Source organism: Rhinoderma darwinii, chromosome 7 (genome assembly GCF_050947455.1).
Source record: "Rhinoderma darwinii isolate aRhiDar2 chromosome 7, aRhiDar2.hap1, whole genome shotgun sequence".
Lineage (NCBI taxonomy): Eukaryota > Metazoa > Chordata > Amphibia > Anura > Rhinodermatidae > Rhinoderma > Rhinoderma darwinii.
The window spans coordinates 107,990,382-108,012,587 of NC_134693.1; the positions used below are offsets into that span (position 1 = coordinate 107,990,382).

The following is a 22,206-nucleotide window of genomic DNA, read 5'->3' on the forward strand; positions in this document are numbered from 1 at the left end:
CTAGGAAACTGTCCTGTGCATGAGGCCTTATACACAGCCATGCTAATAAAAAACAATCATGAGATGTTGTGTGATATTATCACGTTTAGCAGCCTGAACTACAAAAATGACACAACTAGAATCTGATTGTTAGGGTATGTGCACACACACTAATTACGTCCGTAATTGACGGACGTATTTCGGCCGCAAGTACCGGACCGAACACAGTGCAGGGTATGATGCTAGGAGCCCGGCTCCTTGCACTGTGTTCGGTCTGGTACTTGCGGCCGAAATACATCCGTCAATTACGGACGTAATTAGTGTGTGTGCACATACCCTAATAGACAAATCCTCCTGTTTTAATAAATGAGACCCATAAAATAAGACAGTCTTAGGCCCTGTTCACACAGAGGTTTTTTTGCAGGCAGGAAAAAATTTCCTTTAGGAGTTTTGAGAGGCAGATTTTGACCTGCCTGCAAATTCTTGCCGCGATTTTCACATTTTTTTGCCTGCGGCCATTGTGCATCGGGGGCAAAAAATGCTTACTCTGCCTCCTATTGATTTTAATGGTAGGTCATAGGCGGAACCGTAGGAGAAAGAGCATGCTGCTTTTTTTTACCGCGAGTGGACAAAAACCGCCACGGAAAAAAAACTCCCCCACCTACCATCGAAACCAATAGGGGGCAGTTACGGACTTTTTTTGCCGCTGATTCGGACGTTTTCCGCATCAAAATACTCATTGTAAACTTGGCCTTACATATCGCTATTTATTATTAGTTAAACACCTAAAATATTAGTGCTTACAACTTATCCACAATTTATAGGACTATGTCACAGGTATAAGATCTTTATTTATTTTTTAATCTTATTCCAATTTAACGGATTCAACTGTATACCAGCAGTATACTTTTTGGGAGATTCTTTAAATGTGCCTGTTTTGGTTTTTTTAATTGTAAGAATTTAAGATAGGCCAAAAACGTGGTGTGAACAGAACCTACATGACGGTTTTAATTGGTAATTCACTACTTGTCTTTACGAACGAACCAAGATGTAGATTCCTGTAACACTGGGATTCTTTCTTTTATATGCTAGAAAGTGACGTGTAACTTTTTGTTTTAGTATGTCCTGGTGGGCTGGAGGCTCCATGCAGTAATCATGGAACGTGTAGTGATGGAATGGCAAAAAGTGGAAAGTGCAATTGTTCATCAGGATTCAATGGGACCGCTTGTGAAATCTGTGCCCTGAACAGATATGGCTCAGATTGTAAAGGTACGCTAATATCATGGGCATTGTGTTTTTTCTTTACTCTTCAGCATAGCAAAAGTATTCCTGTATGGTTAGAAATTGAGCTTAGTGCTTGAAAGTTTAAAGAGTACCTGTCATTACAAAAAAATAAAATAAAATGTGGATGTGTGTAGTACTGCAGCCCGGGATGTTGTGTAAAATCTGCTATTCTGAGTCTTTAATTTCTGTGAATGCACATTTTCTCTCTATAAGGCTACATGCACATGTTGCACAATTTCCATAAAATCTGCATGAAGACCGCAGATAAACGCAGGTAATTCCACAAATAAAATCCGTACTTAATGGTGTTTTTTTAATGCAATTTTAGGTGTGGTTTTTACATGTTGATGCGGAAACAGGTGCAGATTTTATGCTGCGGATTTTGGTGTGTTTTTTTTTTTTATAACCTTGTCAGATACAATTCTGAGACGGAAACACAGGATGAATTTTAACGTGCATGTACATAACTTGAGATCTCATTTATTTTGCTGGTACTGTATTACGCTGCAGACTTGCCGCAGAAAAATCCACTGAGCAAATCCACACGTAATATGCATTGTGTGCATGTGGCCTTACTGGGCTGTGGGCAGGCTCTGACTGGTGTGTAGCTGGAGAGCTGTGTGTTCTGACCAATCAGCTGCCTCCCCTGCTGCTCTCCTTCTAGGGACAGTTTTATAGAAAATCAGTCCCTGAGCAACAAGCAAAGTAAGAACCCCTCAGCTCGTCTTTTTTAGAAGTAAGAAAAATACATATGTACTTTTCACCCAAAATTTTATACCTAAATACTGTGATACAATGGCAAATAATACTTCCGTACATCACCCCATAAAATACAGCCATAAATTGCCCATATAACAATGCCTAAACAATTCCTCCATGAAGTATACAAATACTACTACCATATAGTGCCCACATAACACTGTCATATATTTCCCACACAATACTGCCATTCAGTGTCCAAATAATACTGTCTTACATTTCCTAAATAGTTAAGAGGTTAATAATAGAGTCCCTTTGGCTCTACACAGGGCTCGCCTTAGGATAGATGGCACCCCGTGCGAAATTATCTTTCGGCACCCCACCCCTATCATAAAAAATATGCCCCAAAAAAGTATAATGCCCCCCACAGTATAATGCCCTATATAGTACCCCCACACAGTATAATGCCCCTTTAGTGCCCCCATACAGTATAATAATAATATTTAATAATATAACATATTATAACCCCTTCAAAGACACAGTATTTTGTCCTCTAATTGTGCCCACACCGTATTATTCCCCCTAAGTGCCACACACAGTATATTACCGCCTGTAGTACCCCTACACAGTATATTGCCCCCTGCAGTACCCCTACACAGTATAATGTCCACTTAATGGCCCCCACACAGTATAATGCCCCCTCCCCTGGCTGCCACACACAGCCCCCACTTGTAGATCATGCCCCCCTGTAAATTGTGCCATACAGCCTCCCTGTAGACAGTGCCATAATCCCCCACCTTCTCCTTCTAGATTGGGCCATACAGCCCCCTACATCCACCTTGTAGACAGTGCCCCCAAACAAACAAAAAATTTTACTCACCTAGGCTCTCGTTCCCACGACAAACTGGGTTGCTCCACAACATGATGCTTGCATAGGCCGGCGTGATCCTGTAGCCTAGTACAGAGTTTCCCAACCTTTTCGGACTGGAGGCACCACTGGAAAAATAAAATTTCCTCAGTGCACCCCTACCAAAAATTGTTTTGAGAAAGAGAAAACGGCTAAAAACAAGCACTACACTCGTAGGGTATGTTCACACAGCGTTTTTTGTAAGGCAAAATAAATCTGCCTCAAAATTACTTCAGGAATTGACAGCGTTGTTTGACCATTTTTTGTTGCATTTTGAAGCTAATGCAAAATACGCAGGCAAAATAGCTCCAAACGAGCCCCACAGGTATTTTCTGCCTCCTATTAATTTCAATTTTAGCTCAGAGGTGGAAACCACTTGAAGACCATAAGCCCGCCACTCACAGTAAAATGGCCATCAGCCCGCCACTCACAGTAAAATGACCATCAGCCCGCCACTCACAGTAAAATAACCATCAGCCCGCCTGTCACAATAAAATGACCATCAGCCCACTAGTCACAGTAAAATGACCATCAGCCAAGCACTCACAGTAAAATTACCATTAGCCCCCCACTCACAGTAAAATGACCATCAGCCCGCCACTCTCACTAAAATGACCATCAGCCCGCCACTCACAGATTCCACTTGTACGTAGTGTCAAACTGCCCCATGTAGGTAGTGCCACACAGCCCCCTTGTAGGTAGTGCCACACAGCCCCCTTGTAGGTAGTGCCACACAGCCCCCTGTAGGTAGTGCCACACAGCCCCCTATAGGTAGTGCCACACAGCCCCCTATAGGTAGTGCCACACAGCCCCCTTGTAGGTAGTGCCACACAACTCCTTGTAGATAGTGCCACACAGCCCCTTGTAGATAGTGCCACACAGACCCTCGTAGGTAGTGCCACACAAATCATTGTAGATAGTGCCACACAGCCCCTTGTAGATAGTGCCACGGAGCCCCCTGTAGATAGTGCCACACAGACCACTTGTAGGTTGTGCCACATGGCCCCCTTGTTGGTAGTCCCGCACAGCCCCCTGGTAGGTAGTGCCGCACAGCCCCCTGGTAGGTAGTGCCACAGAGCCCCCTGGTAGGTAGTGCCACACAGCGCCCTGGTAGGTAGTGCCACACAGCCCCCTGGTAGGTAGTGCCACACAGCCCCCTGGTAGGTAGTGCCAGACAGCACCATTGTAGGTAGTGCCACACAGCCGACAGCCCCCTTGTAGATAGCACCCCACCTTCCTGTAGATAGCGCCACTGTAGCTCCCTGAAGGAGTGGAATCCCCCTGTGGCCGGGGATTCCGCTCCTGGACGAAGCACTTGTGTCACGAAGGGTACGTGGACCCACTGGGCCGTACCGCTTTGATGGTATGGCAGCTGGCCAACAGGACACAGTCTATAGTTCATATAGGTGTACCTGTTGTAGCTCAGACAGTAGCAAGACAGGCTCGGCTGGGACTAGACAGCAGGCAGGCGCCAGTCGTGGTGAAGCAGGACAGGCGTGGTACTCAGCGCAGCACGGCTCCAACTCAATACAGCACTTGAACAGGATAGCACGGGATACAGGTTACAGGTAGCAGGAACGGGAAACACTGGGAACTGGAAAACACTTAGGAGACCATTCGCATAGACAGAGTAAGGTAATGACAACAAAGCTCAGGCATTGCAGGGAGGGGCGGAGCCCTTCTTATAGTTCAGGGTGCTCTGGGAGCAATCAGCTCAACCTCACACCTGTGTGCACTCTGGCTCCTTAAATGGAAGGTGTCATGAAATTATTATTATTTTTTTATCCGATTGCTTTTAGTATGATATTAAAATAAATTGTATTTATTTGTGTTCTTGTGTTCTACTTTTTTCTTACTTTTACTTCTCTATGGGGGCTGCCATTTTTTTTTTCATCTCTGTATGTGTCGATTAACGACACATACAGAGATGGAATACGGCACATACAAACCCATAGAGAGTGCGAACGGGAGCCGTTCCATTCACTGCAGCGTACTCCGTCTGTGTGGGAACGGCGCATGTGCCGCTCCCACACAGACCAAAAGGAAGGTCTTTGGCAGAGCAAAATCCGGCGCCATTTTCATGTGGACCGGAAGCCGCTGCCGGACAGTAAGATGATGACTTCCGGCTGCGGCTTCTGGCCATATGTTCAAGGAAGCGAAGGTGCAAGGAATAGGAGCGGAGGCGGCAGCGGCGGCAGGAGCAGGTAAGTTATGTTCGTGTATGTAATGTGTGTTTTACGTTCGTGTATGTTTGTGTTATATTGTCTGCTGAGCACTGTATCTAATCCTCCTACACTGTGCAGTCGCTCAGAAAATGGCGGCACACAGTTACATAGTTTGTACGGTTGAAAAAAGACACATGTCCATCAAGTTCAACCAAGGGATGGGAAAGGGGAAGTAAAAAAATTTCTACACAATACTAGGAGCTAATATTTTTTTGTTCTAGGAAATTATCTAAGCCTTTTTTAAAGCCATCTACTGTCCCTGCTGTGACCAGCTCCTGCGGTAGTCTATTCCATAAATTCACCGTTCTCACAGTAAAGAAGGCTTGTCGCCTCTGCAGGTTGAACCTTTCTTTTTCCAGACGGAGGAAAACAGTGTAGGAGGTTTGACGATTCAAACCCCCTCCTTCTCCTGGCACTAGCCAGAATAAGGGAGGGGGGATTGTGTGAGGACACTAGAGAGCGTGTCTACCCCAAATTTGCAGCATAAAGCAATGAGGTTGCTTTACCACATTGACCATGATGCAATTTTGGGAAGTGCTCCCTCTAGTGCCCAGCACATGGAAATGTTATAAATTAGAATCTAATTTATAATATTTCCTGACTTGTGAAAAAATTAAAACAATGTGTAATCACTCAAATAATAATTGTTTAACTAATAAAATAAAAAAATTCTAGCGACACATTCCCTTTAAGTCTGGACTGAGCTCACGAGCGCGCCCTGGTGGTCATTGTGGAACAGGACAGCCGCATGTGCAGACATCTCTGGAGAGAAGGGCGTCGACCGGATGGAAGGAGTTCGTGGTCAGTGACCACCGATGTTACAGTATCCTCCCTCTTACGCCCCCTCCTCTTGGGTCCAGAACGAGAGAGAAACTTCTTGATGAGGGTAGGAGCATTGAGATTCTCTTCTGGCTCCCAGAACCTCTCTTCTGGACCAAATCCCTTCCAATCTACTAAATAAAAGGTTCTTCCTCTTACCTTTTTAGTGTCCAGGATCTTCTTAACCTCAAAACTATCTGATGAACCGCTGAGAGCCACTGCAGGAGTGAATGTCTTGGAGTAGCGGTTCAAGATCACAGGCTTCAGCAGGGAGACATGGAAGGAGTTGGGGATCTTGAGGGTAGGAGGCAGCCATAAGCTTGTAGGAGACAGTGTTGATTTGTCGCAAACTCTCGAAGGGTCCGAGGAACCTGGGGGCAAACTTATACGATGGCACCCTCAACCAGATATTCCTGGAGGATAGCCACCTTGGTGCCTGGAAGAAACTGGGGAGGCTCACGTCTTCTTGTGTCTGCCTTCTTATTCATGCAGTCGACCGCCAGCAGTATAGAAGATCGGGTCTGCTGCCAGATTTGTAGAACTTCCCTGAATGTAGAGTCAGCTGCAGGCACCTCGGACGTAGTGAAAACAGGGAGAGGTATTCGTAGGTGTTAGCCATAGACAATGATGAATGGGCTGGAGGCGGTGGACTCACTAGTGTGGTTGTTGTAGGAGAACTCGGCACAAGGAAGCAGCTGCACCCAGTCATCATGCTGCCTGGAGATAAAGTGTCGTATATAGTTCTCCATAATCTGATTAATTCTCTCTACTTGACCTTCGGACTGGGGATGGTAGGCTAAGGAAAAGTCCAACTTCACACCGAGGAGTCTGCAGATGGCTCTCCAGAACTTTGAGGTGAACTGAACCCCCCGATCCGACACAATATGCAGAGGCAAGCCATGCAGACGGAAGATGTGTCGGATGAAGAGATTGGCCAGTCGAGAAGCAGAAAGTAGGCTGGTCCGTGGAACAAAATGAGCCATCTTGGAGAATTGGTCCACCACCACCCAGACCGTACTGCATCCAGCAGAGGGAGGCAGATCCGTAACAAAGTCCATAGCAATATGTTGCCAGGGGGCATCGAGCACACCGTACAGGAGGAGACAAAGTCTATGATGTCTTTGGGCAGCGTGGGCCACCAGAACTGACGGACATTCAGGTCTTGGGTCTTACGGGCACCGCGTGACCTGCCAGTTTGAAACTGTGTCCCCAGTGGAGGATTCTTCTTCTGTCAGCCAGACGCACAAAAGTCCTCCCCGGGGGAATGTCTCTAAGTTGCAGCGGGTTGACCGGGATAATGCAGAATGGATCGATGATATTCTGTGGAGGCTCCATAGTGTCCTCTGCCTTGAATGACCTGGACAAGGCATCGGCCCTCACATTCTTGTTGGCCGGACGGTAGTGGAGCTCAAACTGGAACCGGGCAAAGAACACGACCACCTGGCCTGACTGGGATCCAGTCGTTGGGCCGTTTGGAGAAAGGTGAGGTTCTTGTGGTCCGTGAATATCAGAATGGGATGAACTGCACCCTCTAATAGATGTCTCCACTCCTCCAGAGCCAATTTGATGGCCAGTAACTCCCGATCCCCAATTGAGTAGTTGCGTTCTGCGTAAGGGAAGAGTTTAGAGTAATAGCCACATACCATTGTCTTGCCCTTGGAACCTCTCTGGAACAGGAGTGCACCAGCACCGACAGAGGAGGCATCCACCTCCAACGAGAACTGTCGAGATACCTCTGGATGATGGAGGATAGAGGCTGACGTGAAGGCACTCTTCAGGCTATAAATGCGGATTACCTTTTAGGAGTCCACACCTTGGCGTTCATGCCTTTCTTGGTGAGGGTAGAGATAGGAGATGTCAGTGAGGAGAAGTTTGGAATGAACTATCTGTAGAATCCCAGGAAGCGCTGTATGGACCTCAAGCATTGAGGGCGTGGCGACTCCAGGACGGCCTTTACCTTCTCAGGATCCATCTTGAGGCCTTGATCCGAGATGATGTAGCCCAGGAAGGGTAGAGCATCTTTCTCAAACACGCAATTCTCCAACTTGGTGTACAGGCAATTCTCCCTTAACCGCAGCAAACTTTGACGGACATGTCTCCGATGAGTCATTGGATCTGGAGAAAAAATCAAGATATCATCAAGATAGACCACAACACAAACATAGAGGAGGTCACGAAAGATGTCATTAACGAACTCTTGGAAGACCGCGGGAGCATTACACAGGCCGAAGGGCATTACTAGATATTCATAGTGTCCGTCACGGATGTTACATGCCGTCTTCCATTTGTCACCCCAGCGAATCCGGATTAGGTTGTAAGCCCCCCGTAGGTCTAGCTTCGAAAAAATCTTGGCTCCTCGTATACGATCCAACAGTTCAGAGATCAATAGCAACAGATATCTATTTTTTACCATGATCTGGTTGAGACCCCGGTAGTCGATGCAAGGACGCAGAGAACCATCCTTTTTCTTGACTAAGAAAAACCCGGCTCCAGCCGGGGAGGACTCCGGTATGAACCCCCTCTCCAAGTTCTCCTTAACATAGGCTGACTTGGACAGAGTCTCTGGCAAGGAGAGAGGATATACCCTACCACGGGGAAGGGATGCACCAGGAACCAGTTCGATAGGACAGTCATACGCCTGGTGTGGGGGCAGCATCTCCGCCTCTTACTTGCTGAAGACATCCGAGAATGCAGAATAATGACAAGGCAATCCTGCCAAGGACCAAGGCAGAGAAGGCTGAGCCAAACTAATCTGTACCAGGCAGCTGTTGAGACACTCGGAACCCCACTGGAGAACGTCTCCAGAATTCCAGTCCAGGACTGGGGCATGTAGTCGGAGCCAGGGCAGGCCCAGCAGTACAAGGTTGACGTCTTTAGCCAGGACAAACAACGAAATGAGCTCAGAATTGAGGGCTCCCACTTGGAGCCTCAGTGGCTTGGTCACAGCTACAACCTGGTCTGGCAGAGGTAGTCCATTCACAGATGCAACCATCAAAGGCCTCTCCAGACGAGTTGTGGTCAATTGGAGAAGATCCACCAGGTCTCTTCTAATGAAATTAGCAGCGGATCCAGAGTCCAGATAAGCAGAGACCCGATGCGTTTTTTCGCCGGACACTATGGTCACGGGAATGGACAATTTAGACAAAAGTCCTTCTTTGCCCAGGGTTGTCTCTCCCGCCAACCCTAGGTTCTGGGGCTTTTGGGGGCACAGATGCACAAGATGGCCTCCAAGGCCGCAATATAGACAGAGTCCCGAGGTGCGTCTGTGTTGTCTCTCCTGGGTAGACAGCTTGAATTGGTCCGTCCTCACAGACTCCTTTGGAGGATCAGCATCTGAGGACAGCAAGGGTTGCTGCAAAGTAGGAACCGGGCTAGGGAGTCGTCCCTCCTGACGAGCTTCTTGGAACCGTTCTCGGATCCTTATATCAATCCGGGTGTCCAGAAGAATGAGTTCATCCAGGGTAGATCTCGGGTGGCAAGCTTGTCCTTAATCTCAGGAGGCAGTAGTCCCTGCCAGAATGTAGCCACCAAGACCTCATTGTTCCACGATAATTCTCCCGCCAGGGTGCGGAAGTGGATTGCGTACTCGCCCACGGAAGTGTCTCCCTGGCGTAGGTTCAGCAAGGCGGAAGCTGCTGACGAGACTCGTCCAGGCTCCTCAAACACCATGCGAAATGTCAGTAGGAACCCCTGGAAGTCACTGGTCTCAGGTCCTAGTCTCTTTCAGATAGGGTTCACCCAAGCTAGGGTCCTGCCAGTGAGTAGAGACGATGAAGGCGACCCTGGCACCATCAGTCGAAAATGCCCTTGCATACAGGCTAAAGTGGATCTGGCACTGGTTCAAAAATCCACGGCAGGTCTTTGCGTCTCCATCATAGCGGTAAGGTAGCGGCAAAGAAAATCGGGGGTCAACAGTGCCAGGAGGTATAGCTGGAGAATCCATACTGCCAGGAGGTGTAGTAGGAGGAACGGCAGTTTGCACCTCCAGTTGATGTGCAACAATGTTCAATGCCTGGAGGAGTTGGTCCTGTCGAGACCGGAAGTCTAGCATATCCGCCCGCATCTCCTGTGACGTCGTCATGGTCTTGGATCGATCAGCGGGGTCCATGGCCTGAGCTTACTGTCACGAAGGGCACGTGGACCCACTGGGCCGTACCGCCTTGATGGTATGGCAGCTGGCCAACAAGACACAGGTCACAGTCTATAGTTCATATTGGTGTACCTGTGGTAGCTCAGACAGGCTCAGCTGGGACTGGGCAGCAGGCAGGTGCCAGGTGTGGTGAAGCAGGACAGGCGTGGTACTCAGCACAGCATTGCTTCAACTCAATACGGAACTTGACCAGGATAGCACGGGATACAGGTTACAGGTAGCAGGAACGGGAACCCCTGGGTACTGGAAAATACTTAGGAGACCATTCGCATAGACAGAGTAAGGTAACGACAACAAAGCTCAGGCATTGCAGGCAGGGGCAGAGCCCTTCTTATAGTCCAGGGTGCTCTGGGAGCAATCAGCTCAATCTCACACCTGTGTGCACTCTGGCTCCTTAAGTCTGGACTGAGCTTGCGAGCACACTCTGGTGGTCACTGTGGAACAGGACGGCCGCATGTGCAGACATCTCTGGAGAGAAGAGCGTCGACCGGATGGAAGGAGTTCATGGTCAGCGACCACGGACATTACACAGTCCATATATGGACTGTGACATCAGGGATAACTCTTGAAGCGGAATTCTAGTCCACACCGTTGCCCACGCTGTGACCGGGATTCCACTCCAGATGAAGCCCCTGTTGTATGTGTCCATTTATGGACAGTGACGCCACTGACTTCTCCTGGAGTGGAATCCCGGGTCACAGAGTCGGCAACGCTGTGAATGGGGATTCCACTTCAGGAGTTGCCCCTGATGTCTCTGTCCATATATATCAAGCGCTCCGTCCAGGAGCGGAATCCATGGCCACAGGGGGATTCCGCTCCTTCAAGGAGCTACAGTGGTGCTAGTAGATAGCAGAGCAGGAAGATACCTCCCTGCTCTGCTATAGTGGCGGCCGGCCATGTGGGGGCCGATCCCGGTGCACGGCACAGGCGCCCTCATGCCCGGTGTCGACGCTAGCAACCGCTATGGCTGCTACAGCGGTAGCGACGCCACTGAGTAAAGAAGTGCCCGGTCAGAAAGGCGGCTGCCGGGCGCTTCTGAAACAAGCAGGGGAAGGGAGCCAGCGCTGCGCCCCCTTCCACCTGCTGGAGTGATGCGCCCTGTGTAATGGCATAGGTCGCACACCCCTAAGGCCGGCCCTGGCTCTACAGCAGTGAACGGTTCATGGCACAGTGAATATTTACAAGCTCCACTCCAGGTTACTCCGGTCCTTGGTGCCCCCTAGAAAAGCAGCCCTGGGCAACAGCCCAGTTTGCCAACCTCTTATACAAAGGCTGAGGCTGTAACTTGACTTCTCCATCCTCTCCACTTCCTTGTGGTTTCTGAATATTTCCAGAGAGCCTGCAGGGAGGAAATTGGGAACTACGGGCTGCTGGCAGGTGAGGAAGATGTCGCTTTCCCCTAATTCGCTTGTTTCATGTTCTCACACGTACTACTGATTAATACAAAAATATTCTAATGAACGACAAATATGTTTTATGGTAATAATGGAAGAGTGTAGAAGGCCTCCATCGGTATGGTAATGCTGGCACACCTTTCAGCAGAAATCATAGGTACCCAGTGTAAATGTGTGTACATTATACAAAGACTAAGCAATGTACATGTTGCTTTAAAAGAAGTCCCTACATAGTGTACCTACTGTAGCATCAGGACACATCATTGCTATTAGGATCTTAAAACACATTGGTCCCAAACAACAATCTCAAAATACAAAATATACTCTTGGAGGAGGCAGTGCTTGGTGCCATTTTGACCTCCTGCTTTACTCAGAATCTACAACTCTGCCAGAACAGTGGATGGACCGTGTGGGTAAGGTTTACATCTGGGACCACTAACAAAATGGGGGGGGGGGCCTTCATATTGATTATTAATCTAACCGCACTTACCCAACCCAAAATGACATACGTCCTATTCTAAGAGGCTAGTTTAGAATTATTTCATTTGCCATCTTTATCCTTAATGATTTGACACCAGGTTATTTATTTTTCAGAATGTAACTGCTCTAAAAATGGTCAATGTAATGATGGGATTTCTGGCGATGGATCTTGTTTTTGTGCTGAAGGATGGTCTGGTCAAAACTGTGAGGTCAAACTAGGTAAGAGTTGATTGAATAATCATCAATGGGTTTTTTTAAGATTACAATATAACATGTTGATGAAGTATTTCATAAGATTCTAAGATTGTGAAAGTAGCAAAGTTGCTTTGGAACTCAAGTATTTTTAGTCAGTGTAGAGGACTAACAGCCATTTTCCTCTTGACCACATATTGATGTGGTGGTGCAGATCAATATCACTAGGCCTTCACTAGTAAATTGCCTACCTCGTCTGGAAGTGCTGGTGATGCTGGCTCTTCAGTATTACACCGTGTTCCAAATTATTATGTGCATTGGATTTAAGTGTTATAAACATTTAATTATTAGTTTTTCAATTAAACTCATGGATGGTATTGTGTCTTAGGGCTCTTTGGATCATTGTAATCAATCTCAGACACCTGTGATAATTAGTTTGCCAGGTGTGCCCAATCAAAGGAAAACTACTTAAGAAGGACGTTCCACATTATTAAGCAGGCCATAGGTTTCAAGCAATATGTGTAAAGGATCTGCCAGGCACTACGTCTGTGGAGACTCCCAGGGTTAATCAGTCGACACCTGAGGCCAGACCTCTTAGACTGACACCGGCTCCCACCAATCAGGGTGGCAGGCTCAGGAGTGGGAGAGCCTATCGCGGCCTGGTCAGTCAGAGTTAGCTCCGCCCCCTGTCCATTTATACCTGCAGTTTTCTCTTCCTCATTGCTTGTTATTCTTTTGGATTCCTGGCCCCACTGCTGCTTGCTCCAGCCTGCTTCTGCCGTGCTTCTGCCTTGCTGCAGTTCTTGACTTGACTTGACTTGCTTTGCTTTGCTTTGCCCCTGGCTTGCTTCTGTCTCCGTGCCCGCTCGGGTTACTCACTTCGTCCTGGTCCTGACTGTTCGTTCGCCGCTCCGTTTCCTCGTGGCGTTCCGTGGCTACTGCCCCTTCCCTTGCGTGTTCCCTGTTTGTTTTCCTGTGCACTTAGACAGCGTAGGGACCGCCGCCCAGTTGTACCTCGTCGCCTAGGGCGGGTCGTTGCAAGTAGGCAGGGACAGGGCGGTGGGTAGATTAGGGCTCACTTTCCCTTCACCTCCTTCCTGCCATCACAGAATAACAAGCCCTTACCTAGTCTACCATTTCTCCTACGCTGTCGCTATCATGGACCCCCTTGAGACCCTGACCCAGCAGATGCAGGGCCTCTCCCTACAGGTCCAGGCCCTGGCCCAAAGGGTTGGGCGCACCACCTCACCTCTAGAACCCGACCTCAAGTTACCTGACCGGTTTTCAGGGGACCGTAAGACGTTTCTCTCCTTCCGGGAGAGTTGCAGACTATATTTCCGCCTTAAGCCCCACTCCTCAGGTTCCGAGAACCAGCGGGTGGGTATCATCATATCCCGACTCCAGGAAGGGCCCCAAGAGTGGGCCTTCTCCTTGGCTCCTGACGCCCCTGAACTTTCCTCTGTTGATCGTTTTTTCTCTGCCCTCGGACTCATTTACGACGAGACTGACAGGACTGCTTTAGCCGAGAGTCAGTTGGTGACCTTACGTCAGGGTAGGAGACCGGTTGAGGAATACTGTTCTGATTTTAGGAAGTGGTGCGTAGCCTCTCAGTGGAACGATCCGGCCCTAAGGTGCCAGTTTAGGTTAGGATTATCTGACGCCCTGAAGGATCTGCTGGTTAGCTACCCCTCGTCTGACTCTCTTGACCAGGTTATGGCCCTAGCAGTACGACTTGACCGACGTCTCAGGGAACGTCAGCTAGAACGCTTCAGTGTGCTCCCCTCTGACTTTTCTGCGATCCCCCCCGAGGTCCCGCCTCCTCGCCCCTCCACGGAGGACTCGGAGGTACCTATGCAACTCGGGGCCTCCATGTCCCCTCGACAACGTAGGGAGTTTCGCAGAATGAACGGTCTCTGCTTCTACTGTGGGGACGACAAGCATCTACTGAACACCTGTCCCAGGCGCAAGAATAAGAAGCCGGAAAACTTCCGCGCCTAAGTGATCATCGGGGAGGTCACTTGGGCGCACAGGTATTTCCCGTTAATGTGAAACGCAATAAAATTTTGCTTCCCTTTCAGGTCTCGTTTGCTGGCCGGTCTGCCACGGGCAGTGCTTTCGTGGATTCTGGCTCATCTGCTAATATCATGTCTGTGGAATTTGCTATGTCTCTAAAGATGCCTTGTATTGATTTACCTTATCCTATCCCTGTAGTAGGAATCGACTCTACTCCCCTTGCTAATGGTTATTTTACTCAGCATACTCCTGTTTTTGAACTCCTGGTTGGCTCCATGCATTTGGAGCAGTGCTCTGTACTGGTAATGCAGGGATTATCGTCTGATCTGGTTTTAGGCCTTCCCTGGTTGCAGTTGCATAATCCCACGTTTGATTGGAATACTGGGGATCTCACCAAATGGGGTAATGAATGTCTTATGTCATGTCTTTCTGTTATCTCTATTTCTCCCCGGGAGGAGGTAAACACGCTTCCTGAGTTCGTTCAGGACTTCGCCGATGTGTTTTCTAAGGAGGCCTCCGAGGTGTTGCCCCCCCATAGAGATTACGATTGCGCTATCGATTTGGTGCCTGGTGCCAAGCTTCCTAAAGGTAGGATATTTAATCTTTCATGTCCTGAACGTGAAGCCATGAGGGTGTATATCCAGGAATGCCTGGCCAAGGGTTTCATTCGCCCCTCGACTTCTCCTGTAGGTGCTGGCTTCTTCTTCGTGGGGAAGAAGGATGGTGGTCTTAGGCCGTGCATTGATTATCGTAACCTGAATAAGGTCACTGTAAGGAACCAGTACCCACTTCCTTTGATTCCGGATCTTTTTAATCAGGTTCAGGGAGCCCAATGGTTTTCTAAGTTCGATCTACGGGGGGCATATAACCTTATCCGCATCAAAGAGGGGGATGAGTGGAAAACTGCGTTCAACACACCCGAGGGTCATTTCGAATACCTGGTCATGCCCTTTGGGTTGTGTAACGCCCCTGCTGTCTTCCAGAATTTTATTAATGAAATCCTGAGAGAGTACCTGGGTAATTTTCTTGTTGTGTACCTTGATGACATACTGGTGTTTTCCAAGGACTGGTCCTCTCACGTGGAGCATGTCAGGAAGGTGCTCCAGGTCCTTCGGGAGAATAATCTGTTTGCTAAGACTGAAAAATGTGTCTTTGGGGTACAGGAGATACCATTTTTAGGGCAAATCCTCACTCCTCATGAATTCCGCATGGACCCTGCCAAGGTTCAAGCTGTGGCGGAATGGGTCCAACCTGCCTCCCTTAAGGCGTTACAGTGTTTTTTAGGGTTCGCCAACTATTACAGGAGATTTATTGCCAACTTCTCGGTCGTCGCTAAGCCTCTTACGGACCTTACCCGCAAGGGTGCTGATGTCCTCCATTGGCCCCCTGAGGCCGTCCAGGCCTTTGAGACTCTCAAGAAGTGCTTTATCTCGGCCCCCGTGCTGATTCAGCCCAACCAAGAGGAGCCATTTATTGTGGAGGTTGACGCTTCCGAGGTGGGAGTGGGGGCCGTCTTGTCCCAGGGTACCAGCTCCCTCACCCATCTCCGCCCCTGTGCTTACTTCTCTAGGAAGTTTTCGCCCACGGAGAGTAACTATGATATTGGCAACCGCGAACTTCTAGCCATTAAATGGGCTTTTGAGGAGTGGCGGCACTTCCTGGAGGGGGCCAGACACCAGGTAACGGTCCTTACGGATCACAAGAATCTGGTTTTCCTAGAATCGGCCCGGAGGCTTAATCCTAGACAAGCTCGGTGGGCACTATTCTTTACCAGATTTAATTTCTTGGTTACCTATAGGGCTGGGTCCAAGAATATTAAGGCTGATGCTCTGTCACGTAGTTTCATGGCCAATCCTCCTTCCGAGAAGGATCCCGCTTGTATTTTACCCCCTGGTATAATCGTCTCTGCCACGGATTCTGATTTAGCTTCTGATATCGCGGCTGATCAGGGTGCAGCTCCCGGGAACGTCCCTGGGGACAAACTGTTTGTTCCCCTGCAATACCGGCTGAGGGTACTCAGGGAAAACCATGACTCCGCTCTATCTGGTCATCCTGGCATCTTGGGCACCAAACACCTCATTACCAGAAACTATTGGTGGCCTGGGTTGCCTAAAGATGTTAGGGCTTACGTCGCCGCTTGTGAGGTTTGCGCTAGGTCCAAAACCCCTAGGTCCCGACCTGCGGGCCTACTACGTCCCTTGCCCATTCCCCAGAGACCTTGGACCCATATCTCCATGGATTTTATCACCGATTTGCCTCCATCTCAGGGCAAGTCGGTGGTGTGGGTGGTAGTCGACCGCTTCAGCAAGATGTGCCACTTTGTGCCCCTTAAGAAGCTACCTAACGCCAAGACGTTAGCTTCTTTGTTTGTGAAACACATCCTGCGTCTCCATGGGGCCCCAGTCAATATCGTTTCGGACAGAGGGGTACAATTTGTTTCCTTATTTTGGAGAGCCTTTTGTAAAAAGTTGGAGATTGATCTGTCCTTCTCCTCCGCCTTCCATCCCGAAACTAACGGCCAAACGGAAAGGACCAACCAATCCCTGGAACAATATTTAAGGTGTTTCATCTCTGACTGTCAATTCGATTGGGTCTCATTCCTTCCCCTTGCTGAATTTTCCCTGAATAACCGGGTCAGTAACTCGTCAGGGGTCTCCCCGTTTTTCTGTAATTTCGGGTTTAACCCAAGGTTCTCCTCCGTCTCCCCTGGTTGTTCCAATAATCCTGAGGCAGAGGAGGTTCATCGGGAACTGTGCACTGTCTGGGCCCAGGTTCAGAAGAACCTAGAGGCGTCCCAGAGCGCACAAAAGATTCAGGCGGATAGTAGACGTTCTGCTAACCCCCGGTTTGTCGTCGGGGATTTGGTCTGGTTGTCGTCCAGGAACTTGCGCCTTAAGGTCCCGTCCAGGAAGTTTGCTCCCCGATTTATTGGGCCTTATAAGGTCATTGAAGTCCTCAACCCTGTATCCTTCCGTCTGGAGCTGCCCCCATCCTTCCGCATACACGACGTCTTTCATGCTTCCCTCCTTAAACGCTGCTCCCCGTCCTGGTCCCCCTCTAGGAAACCTCCTGTTCCCGTTCTCACCCCTGAGGGGGTGGAATTCGAGGTGGCCAAGATTGTGGACAGTAGGATGATCCAGGGCTCCCTCCAGTACCTGGTCCATTGGAGAGGATACGGGCCGGAGGAGAGGACTTGGGTACCTGCTCGAGATGTTCACGCTGGGGTATTGGTCAGGAGGTTCCACCTTCTCTTCCCCACTAAACCGGGTCCTCTTAGTAAGGGTCCGGTGGCCCCTCATAAAAGGGGGAGTACTGTAAAGGATCTGCCAGGCACTACGTCTGTGGAGACTCCCAGGGTTAATCAGTCGACACCTGAGGCCAGACCTCTTAGACTGACACCGGCTCCCACCAATCAGGGTGGCAGGCTCAGGAGTGGGAGAGCCTATCGCGGCCTGGTCAGTCAGAGTTAGCTCCGCCCCCTGTCCATTTATACCTGCAGTTTTCTCTTCCTCATTGCTTGTTATTCTTTTGGATTCCTGGCCCCACTGCTGCTTGCTCCAGCCTGCTTCTGCCGTGCTTCTGCCTTGCTGCAGTTCTTGACTTGACTTGACTTGCTTTGCTTTGCTTTGCCCCTGGCTTGCTTCTGTCTCCGTGCCCGCTCGGGTTACTCACTTCGTCCTGGTCCTGACTGTTCGTTCGCCGCTCCGTTTCCTCGTGGCGTTCCGTGGCTACTGCCCCTTCCCTTGCGTGTTCCCTGTTTGTTTTCCTGTGCACTTAGACAGCGTAGGGACCGCCGCCCAGTTGTACCTCGTCGCCTAGGGCGGGTCGTTGCAAGTAGGCAGGGACAGGGCGGTGGGTAGATTAGGGCTCACTTTCCCTTCACCTCCTTCCTGCCATCACAATATGGGAAAGAAAAAGCATTTCTCTGCTGCCGAAAAGCGTGAAATAGTGCAATACTTTGGACAAGGTATGAAAATATTGGATATTTCAAGAAAACTTAAGCGTGATCATCGTACTGTGAAAAGATTTGTGGCTGATTCAGAGCACAGACGGGTTCATTCAGATAAAGGCATAATGAGGAAGGTTTCTGCCAGACAAATTAATAGGATTAGGTATTTGAAGCCGCTGGTGCCTCTGGAGTCCCGCAAACCTCAAGGTGTAGGATCCTCCAGAGGTTTGCAAGTGTGCATAAAGCTATTATTCGGCCACCCCTAAACAATGCTCACAAGCAGAAACGGTTACAGTGGGCTCAGAAATACATGACTAATTTTCAAACTGTGTTGTTTACTGATGAGTGCCGTGCAACCCTGGATGGTCCAGATGGATGGAGTAGTGGATGGTTGGTGAATGGCCACCATGTCCTAACAAGGCTGCGACGTCAGCAAGGAGGTGGCAGAGTCATGTTTTGGGCTGGAATCATGGGGAGAGAGGTGGTAGACCCCTTTAGGGTCCCCGACGGTGTGAAAATGACCTCTGCAAAGTACATAGTTTATGACTGACCACTTTCTTCCGTGGTACAAAAAGAACTGTGCCTTACAAAGCAAAATTATCTTCATGCATGACAATGCACCATCTCATGCTGCAAAGAATACCTCTGTGTCATTGGCTGCTATGGGCATAAAAGGAGAGAAACTCATGGTGTGGCCCCCATGTTCCCCTGACCTCAACCCTATTGAGAACCTTTGGAGCATCCTCAAGCAAAATATCTATGAGGGTGGGAGGCAGTTCACATCAAAACAGAAGCTCTGGGAGGCTATTCTGACATCCTGCAAAGATATTCAAGCAGAAACTGTCCAAATACTCACAAATTCAATGGATGCAAGAATTGTGACGGTGATATCAAAGAAGGGGTCCTATGTTAACATGTAACTTGGCCTGATTGAAAGAGCTTTTGATTTCTGTAAATATGACCTCCTGATGCTGCAAATTCAACAAATTACCATTTTAGTTCTCTTTGCAACCTTTAACATGTTTTGATCTCTGTTGTGCATAATAATTTGAAACAGTGCATTTTGAGTTTTTTACTTCTAAAAAAAAATCTTATCATTAGGAGATTTGTTCAATAAAATTCGAATTATACTCCAATGGTTGATGGCTTGAAGATTATACCGACTGTCATTTGCATCGACTATTTAGGAAAATCAGCGAGAAATAACATTTGCATAATAATTTGGAATGCGGTGTAATGTGTGTGCCATTGCTGGTTCTCCATTAGAACATGGATATCTGACTTGCTGTGATTGTTGCAAAATAATGTCCGTAAAGGGGTTGTCCACTACCGGACAACTGATGACCTATCCACCGGATAGGTCATCAGTGTATCATCGATGCGTGTCTGACACCCGGACCCCGCACTGTTCAGCTGCTCCGGGCACCGGATGTTATTGCACATTATGCGATGTACGGAGCCGGGAGCAGTAGGCTCCGTACATTGCATAGCGGCCGTGGTGCTGAACTGCAGGTCGACCACTATTCCGTGGCCGGAGCCAACTGCTTTCGGCATGTACATCCGGTGTCCAGAGGCCTGTCAGAGCGGCTTAACGGTGCGGGATCCAGGTGTCGGACCCGCACCTATAATATACTGATGACTTCTCCGGTGGAAAGGTCATCAGTTGTCTAGTAGCGGACAACCCCTTTAACCTATTTTACCCGCTGCTCTGCAAACAGCTCTGTTAAACAAACATTTTATTGCACCACTGAATCTAAAGCAAATTATGTAAAACTTTGCAAACATTCATGATTAAAAAAATCTTCAGTTTTGTGTCTACAGCTCCTATGCAATCCTATGTGGCTCCATGATTTCAGACTACACACAAACGTAGTTCTGCAGTCATACTCCTTTCTGTCTGTCCCCAGCTACTTACACACCTACCAGATGTTTTCTAGAAGGAGGCGGGCAGATGGAAGGGTTTTTTTCCTACTGTATCAGACTACAAAGACACATAGATCTGTTAAGCAGCTGCATACACAAAACGGTAAGAGATTTTTAATCAAGACTATTTGCAAAGATGCAGTGGAACAATAAAAAGAAGGTTGAAAAGGTTTCCATATTCTTTAACTTTTAGTTTCTAAAATATTTCACATCCAAAAATAACTGGTGATTGGTAGCTTGGTTATATGCTTCATTGTGTTAGTTGCTTCCTTTTTCTTGACTTTTTATTATTTTCCTCTAGCAACTATTCCGGTTTGCTCTCCAGAATGTGATGGTAATGCCACGTGCAGAGCCGGCAATGAATGTGAATGTAACCCGTTTTACGAGGGAGATGGAAGAACATGCAGTGGTTAGTAGACATACACATACAGCGTATGATACGTAAGATGTTCTGCAGTAGCAATTTACTATGTGTTCTTATTATCTACCTTTGTGGTCACATACGTCATTAAGTCAAGTGTTAAGGTCCCTTTACATGAGCAGATATTCGGATTAGTGATCTTTGCTGTAAGTGATCGAACAGCGATTACCGTCAAGTCTTTACACACAACATTAGTCTCAATAATTGAAAAAAATGTATCCGTTGCTTTCACAATGCCACATATCTGCTATATATCAAACGATTCAAGGCTACATACTGCAATGTCAGAATGGCCAATGCTTATTTTTATATTCTTATAAACTATTATGTGTACGATGAAGAAGCATTTTATTGCTAGTCGTTCAGTTGCTACACCTATTCACATTAATCGATTATTGTGCACGATCGCTGGAGGAAATGTTTATTTTGTACAGTATGGTGGCATTATTTATGTGGACAATATATGGTGGCATTATTACTATTAGGGGAGATACACACGAACGTTGCGTTTTTGCGCGCGCAAACAACGCAGCGTTTTGCGAGCGCAAAAACCATTTGACAGCTGCGTGTGTCATGCGTGTCTGATGCGCGGCTGCGTGATTTTCGCGCAGCCGGCATCATAGAGATGAGGCTTGTCAACGCCCGTCACTGTCCAAGGTGCTGAAAGAGCTAAATGTTTCAGCACCCTCGACAGTGAATGCCGAACACAACAGCGAAAAACATGTTAAAAAAAAAGATGAAGTTCCTACTTACCGAGAACTTCCCGGCCGTTGCCTTGGTGACGCGTCCTTGGTGACGCGTCCTTGGTGACGCGCCTCTCTTGACATCGGGCCCCACCTCCCTGGATGACGCAGCAGTCCAAGTGACCGCTGCAGCCTGTGATTGGCTGCAGCCTGTGCTTGGCCTGTGATTGGCTGGAGCTGTCACTTGAACTGAAGTGTCATCCCGGGAGGTCGGACTGTAGGAAGGAGACAGGAGTAATCGGTAAGTTAGAACTTCGGTTTTTTTTTACAGGTTAATGTATTTTGGGATCGCAAGTCACTGTCCATGGTGCTGAAACAGTTTAACTCTTTCAGCACCATGGACAGTGACTATCTCCTGACGTCGCGTACCGATAATTTTTTTGCCGGGATCGGCCAAAACGAGTTTGGCCGAACCCGGTGAAGTTCGGTACGCTTGTCCGGCTTCGCTAATCGCAAAGACACTCCGTTTGGATGTTCGGAAACAGAAAAGCACGTGGTGCTTTTCGGTTTTCATTCATCCTTTTCACTGCTGTTGCGCGAATCACGCTCGTTCAACGGAAGTGCTTCCGTGTGGTGCGCGTGATTTTCACGCACCCATTGACTTCAATGGGTGCGTGATGCGCGAAATACGCAGAGTTTTTGAACCTGTCGCGCTTTTTGCGCAGCAGACAAACGCTGCGCAAAAAGCACGGACTGTCTGTACTGCCCCATAGACTTGTATTGTCCATGCGTGCCGCGTGAAAACCACGCGGCCCGCACGGACCGAATACACGCTCGTGTGAATCCCCCCTTACATGGCAGTGTTATTTTTATGTACAGAGCTGTGGCATTACCCATTAGAAATGTATGGTGGCATTATTTATGTGTATATATTTTATTATTCATTAGTACTGATTGGCGGTTTTATTGTTAGGCATGGATATGCAAATTATATCCATGTGACCATTTAAATACTTATATCCATACCTGTAAACTCCCTTGACAAAATCCTGCATACACCCCATGCTATAATGTTTCTGGGTTTTTTC

The 22,206-nt window shown here is 48.2% G+C and overlaps 1 protein-coding gene across 2 annotated transcripts in view; it reads left to right on the forward strand.

Moving 5' to 3' along the window:
• The window catches only part of STAB1 (stabilin 1), a 165,987-nt gene that overhangs the window by 129,076 nt on the left and 14,705 nt on the right, over nucleotides 1–22,206 (forward strand). For both annotated transcript variants that reach the window (XM_075833779.1, XM_075833778.1), the window contains exons 56-58: nucleotides 1,099–1,248; nucleotides 12,052–12,156; nucleotides 20,316–20,423. In XM_075833779.1, coding sequence (XP_075689894.1) covers nucleotides 1,099–1,248; nucleotides 12,052–12,156; nucleotides 20,316–20,423 — 363 coding nt within the window. The remainder of the gene's footprint in view (nucleotides 1–1,098; nucleotides 1,249–12,051; nucleotides 12,157–20,315; nucleotides 20,424–22,206) is intronic.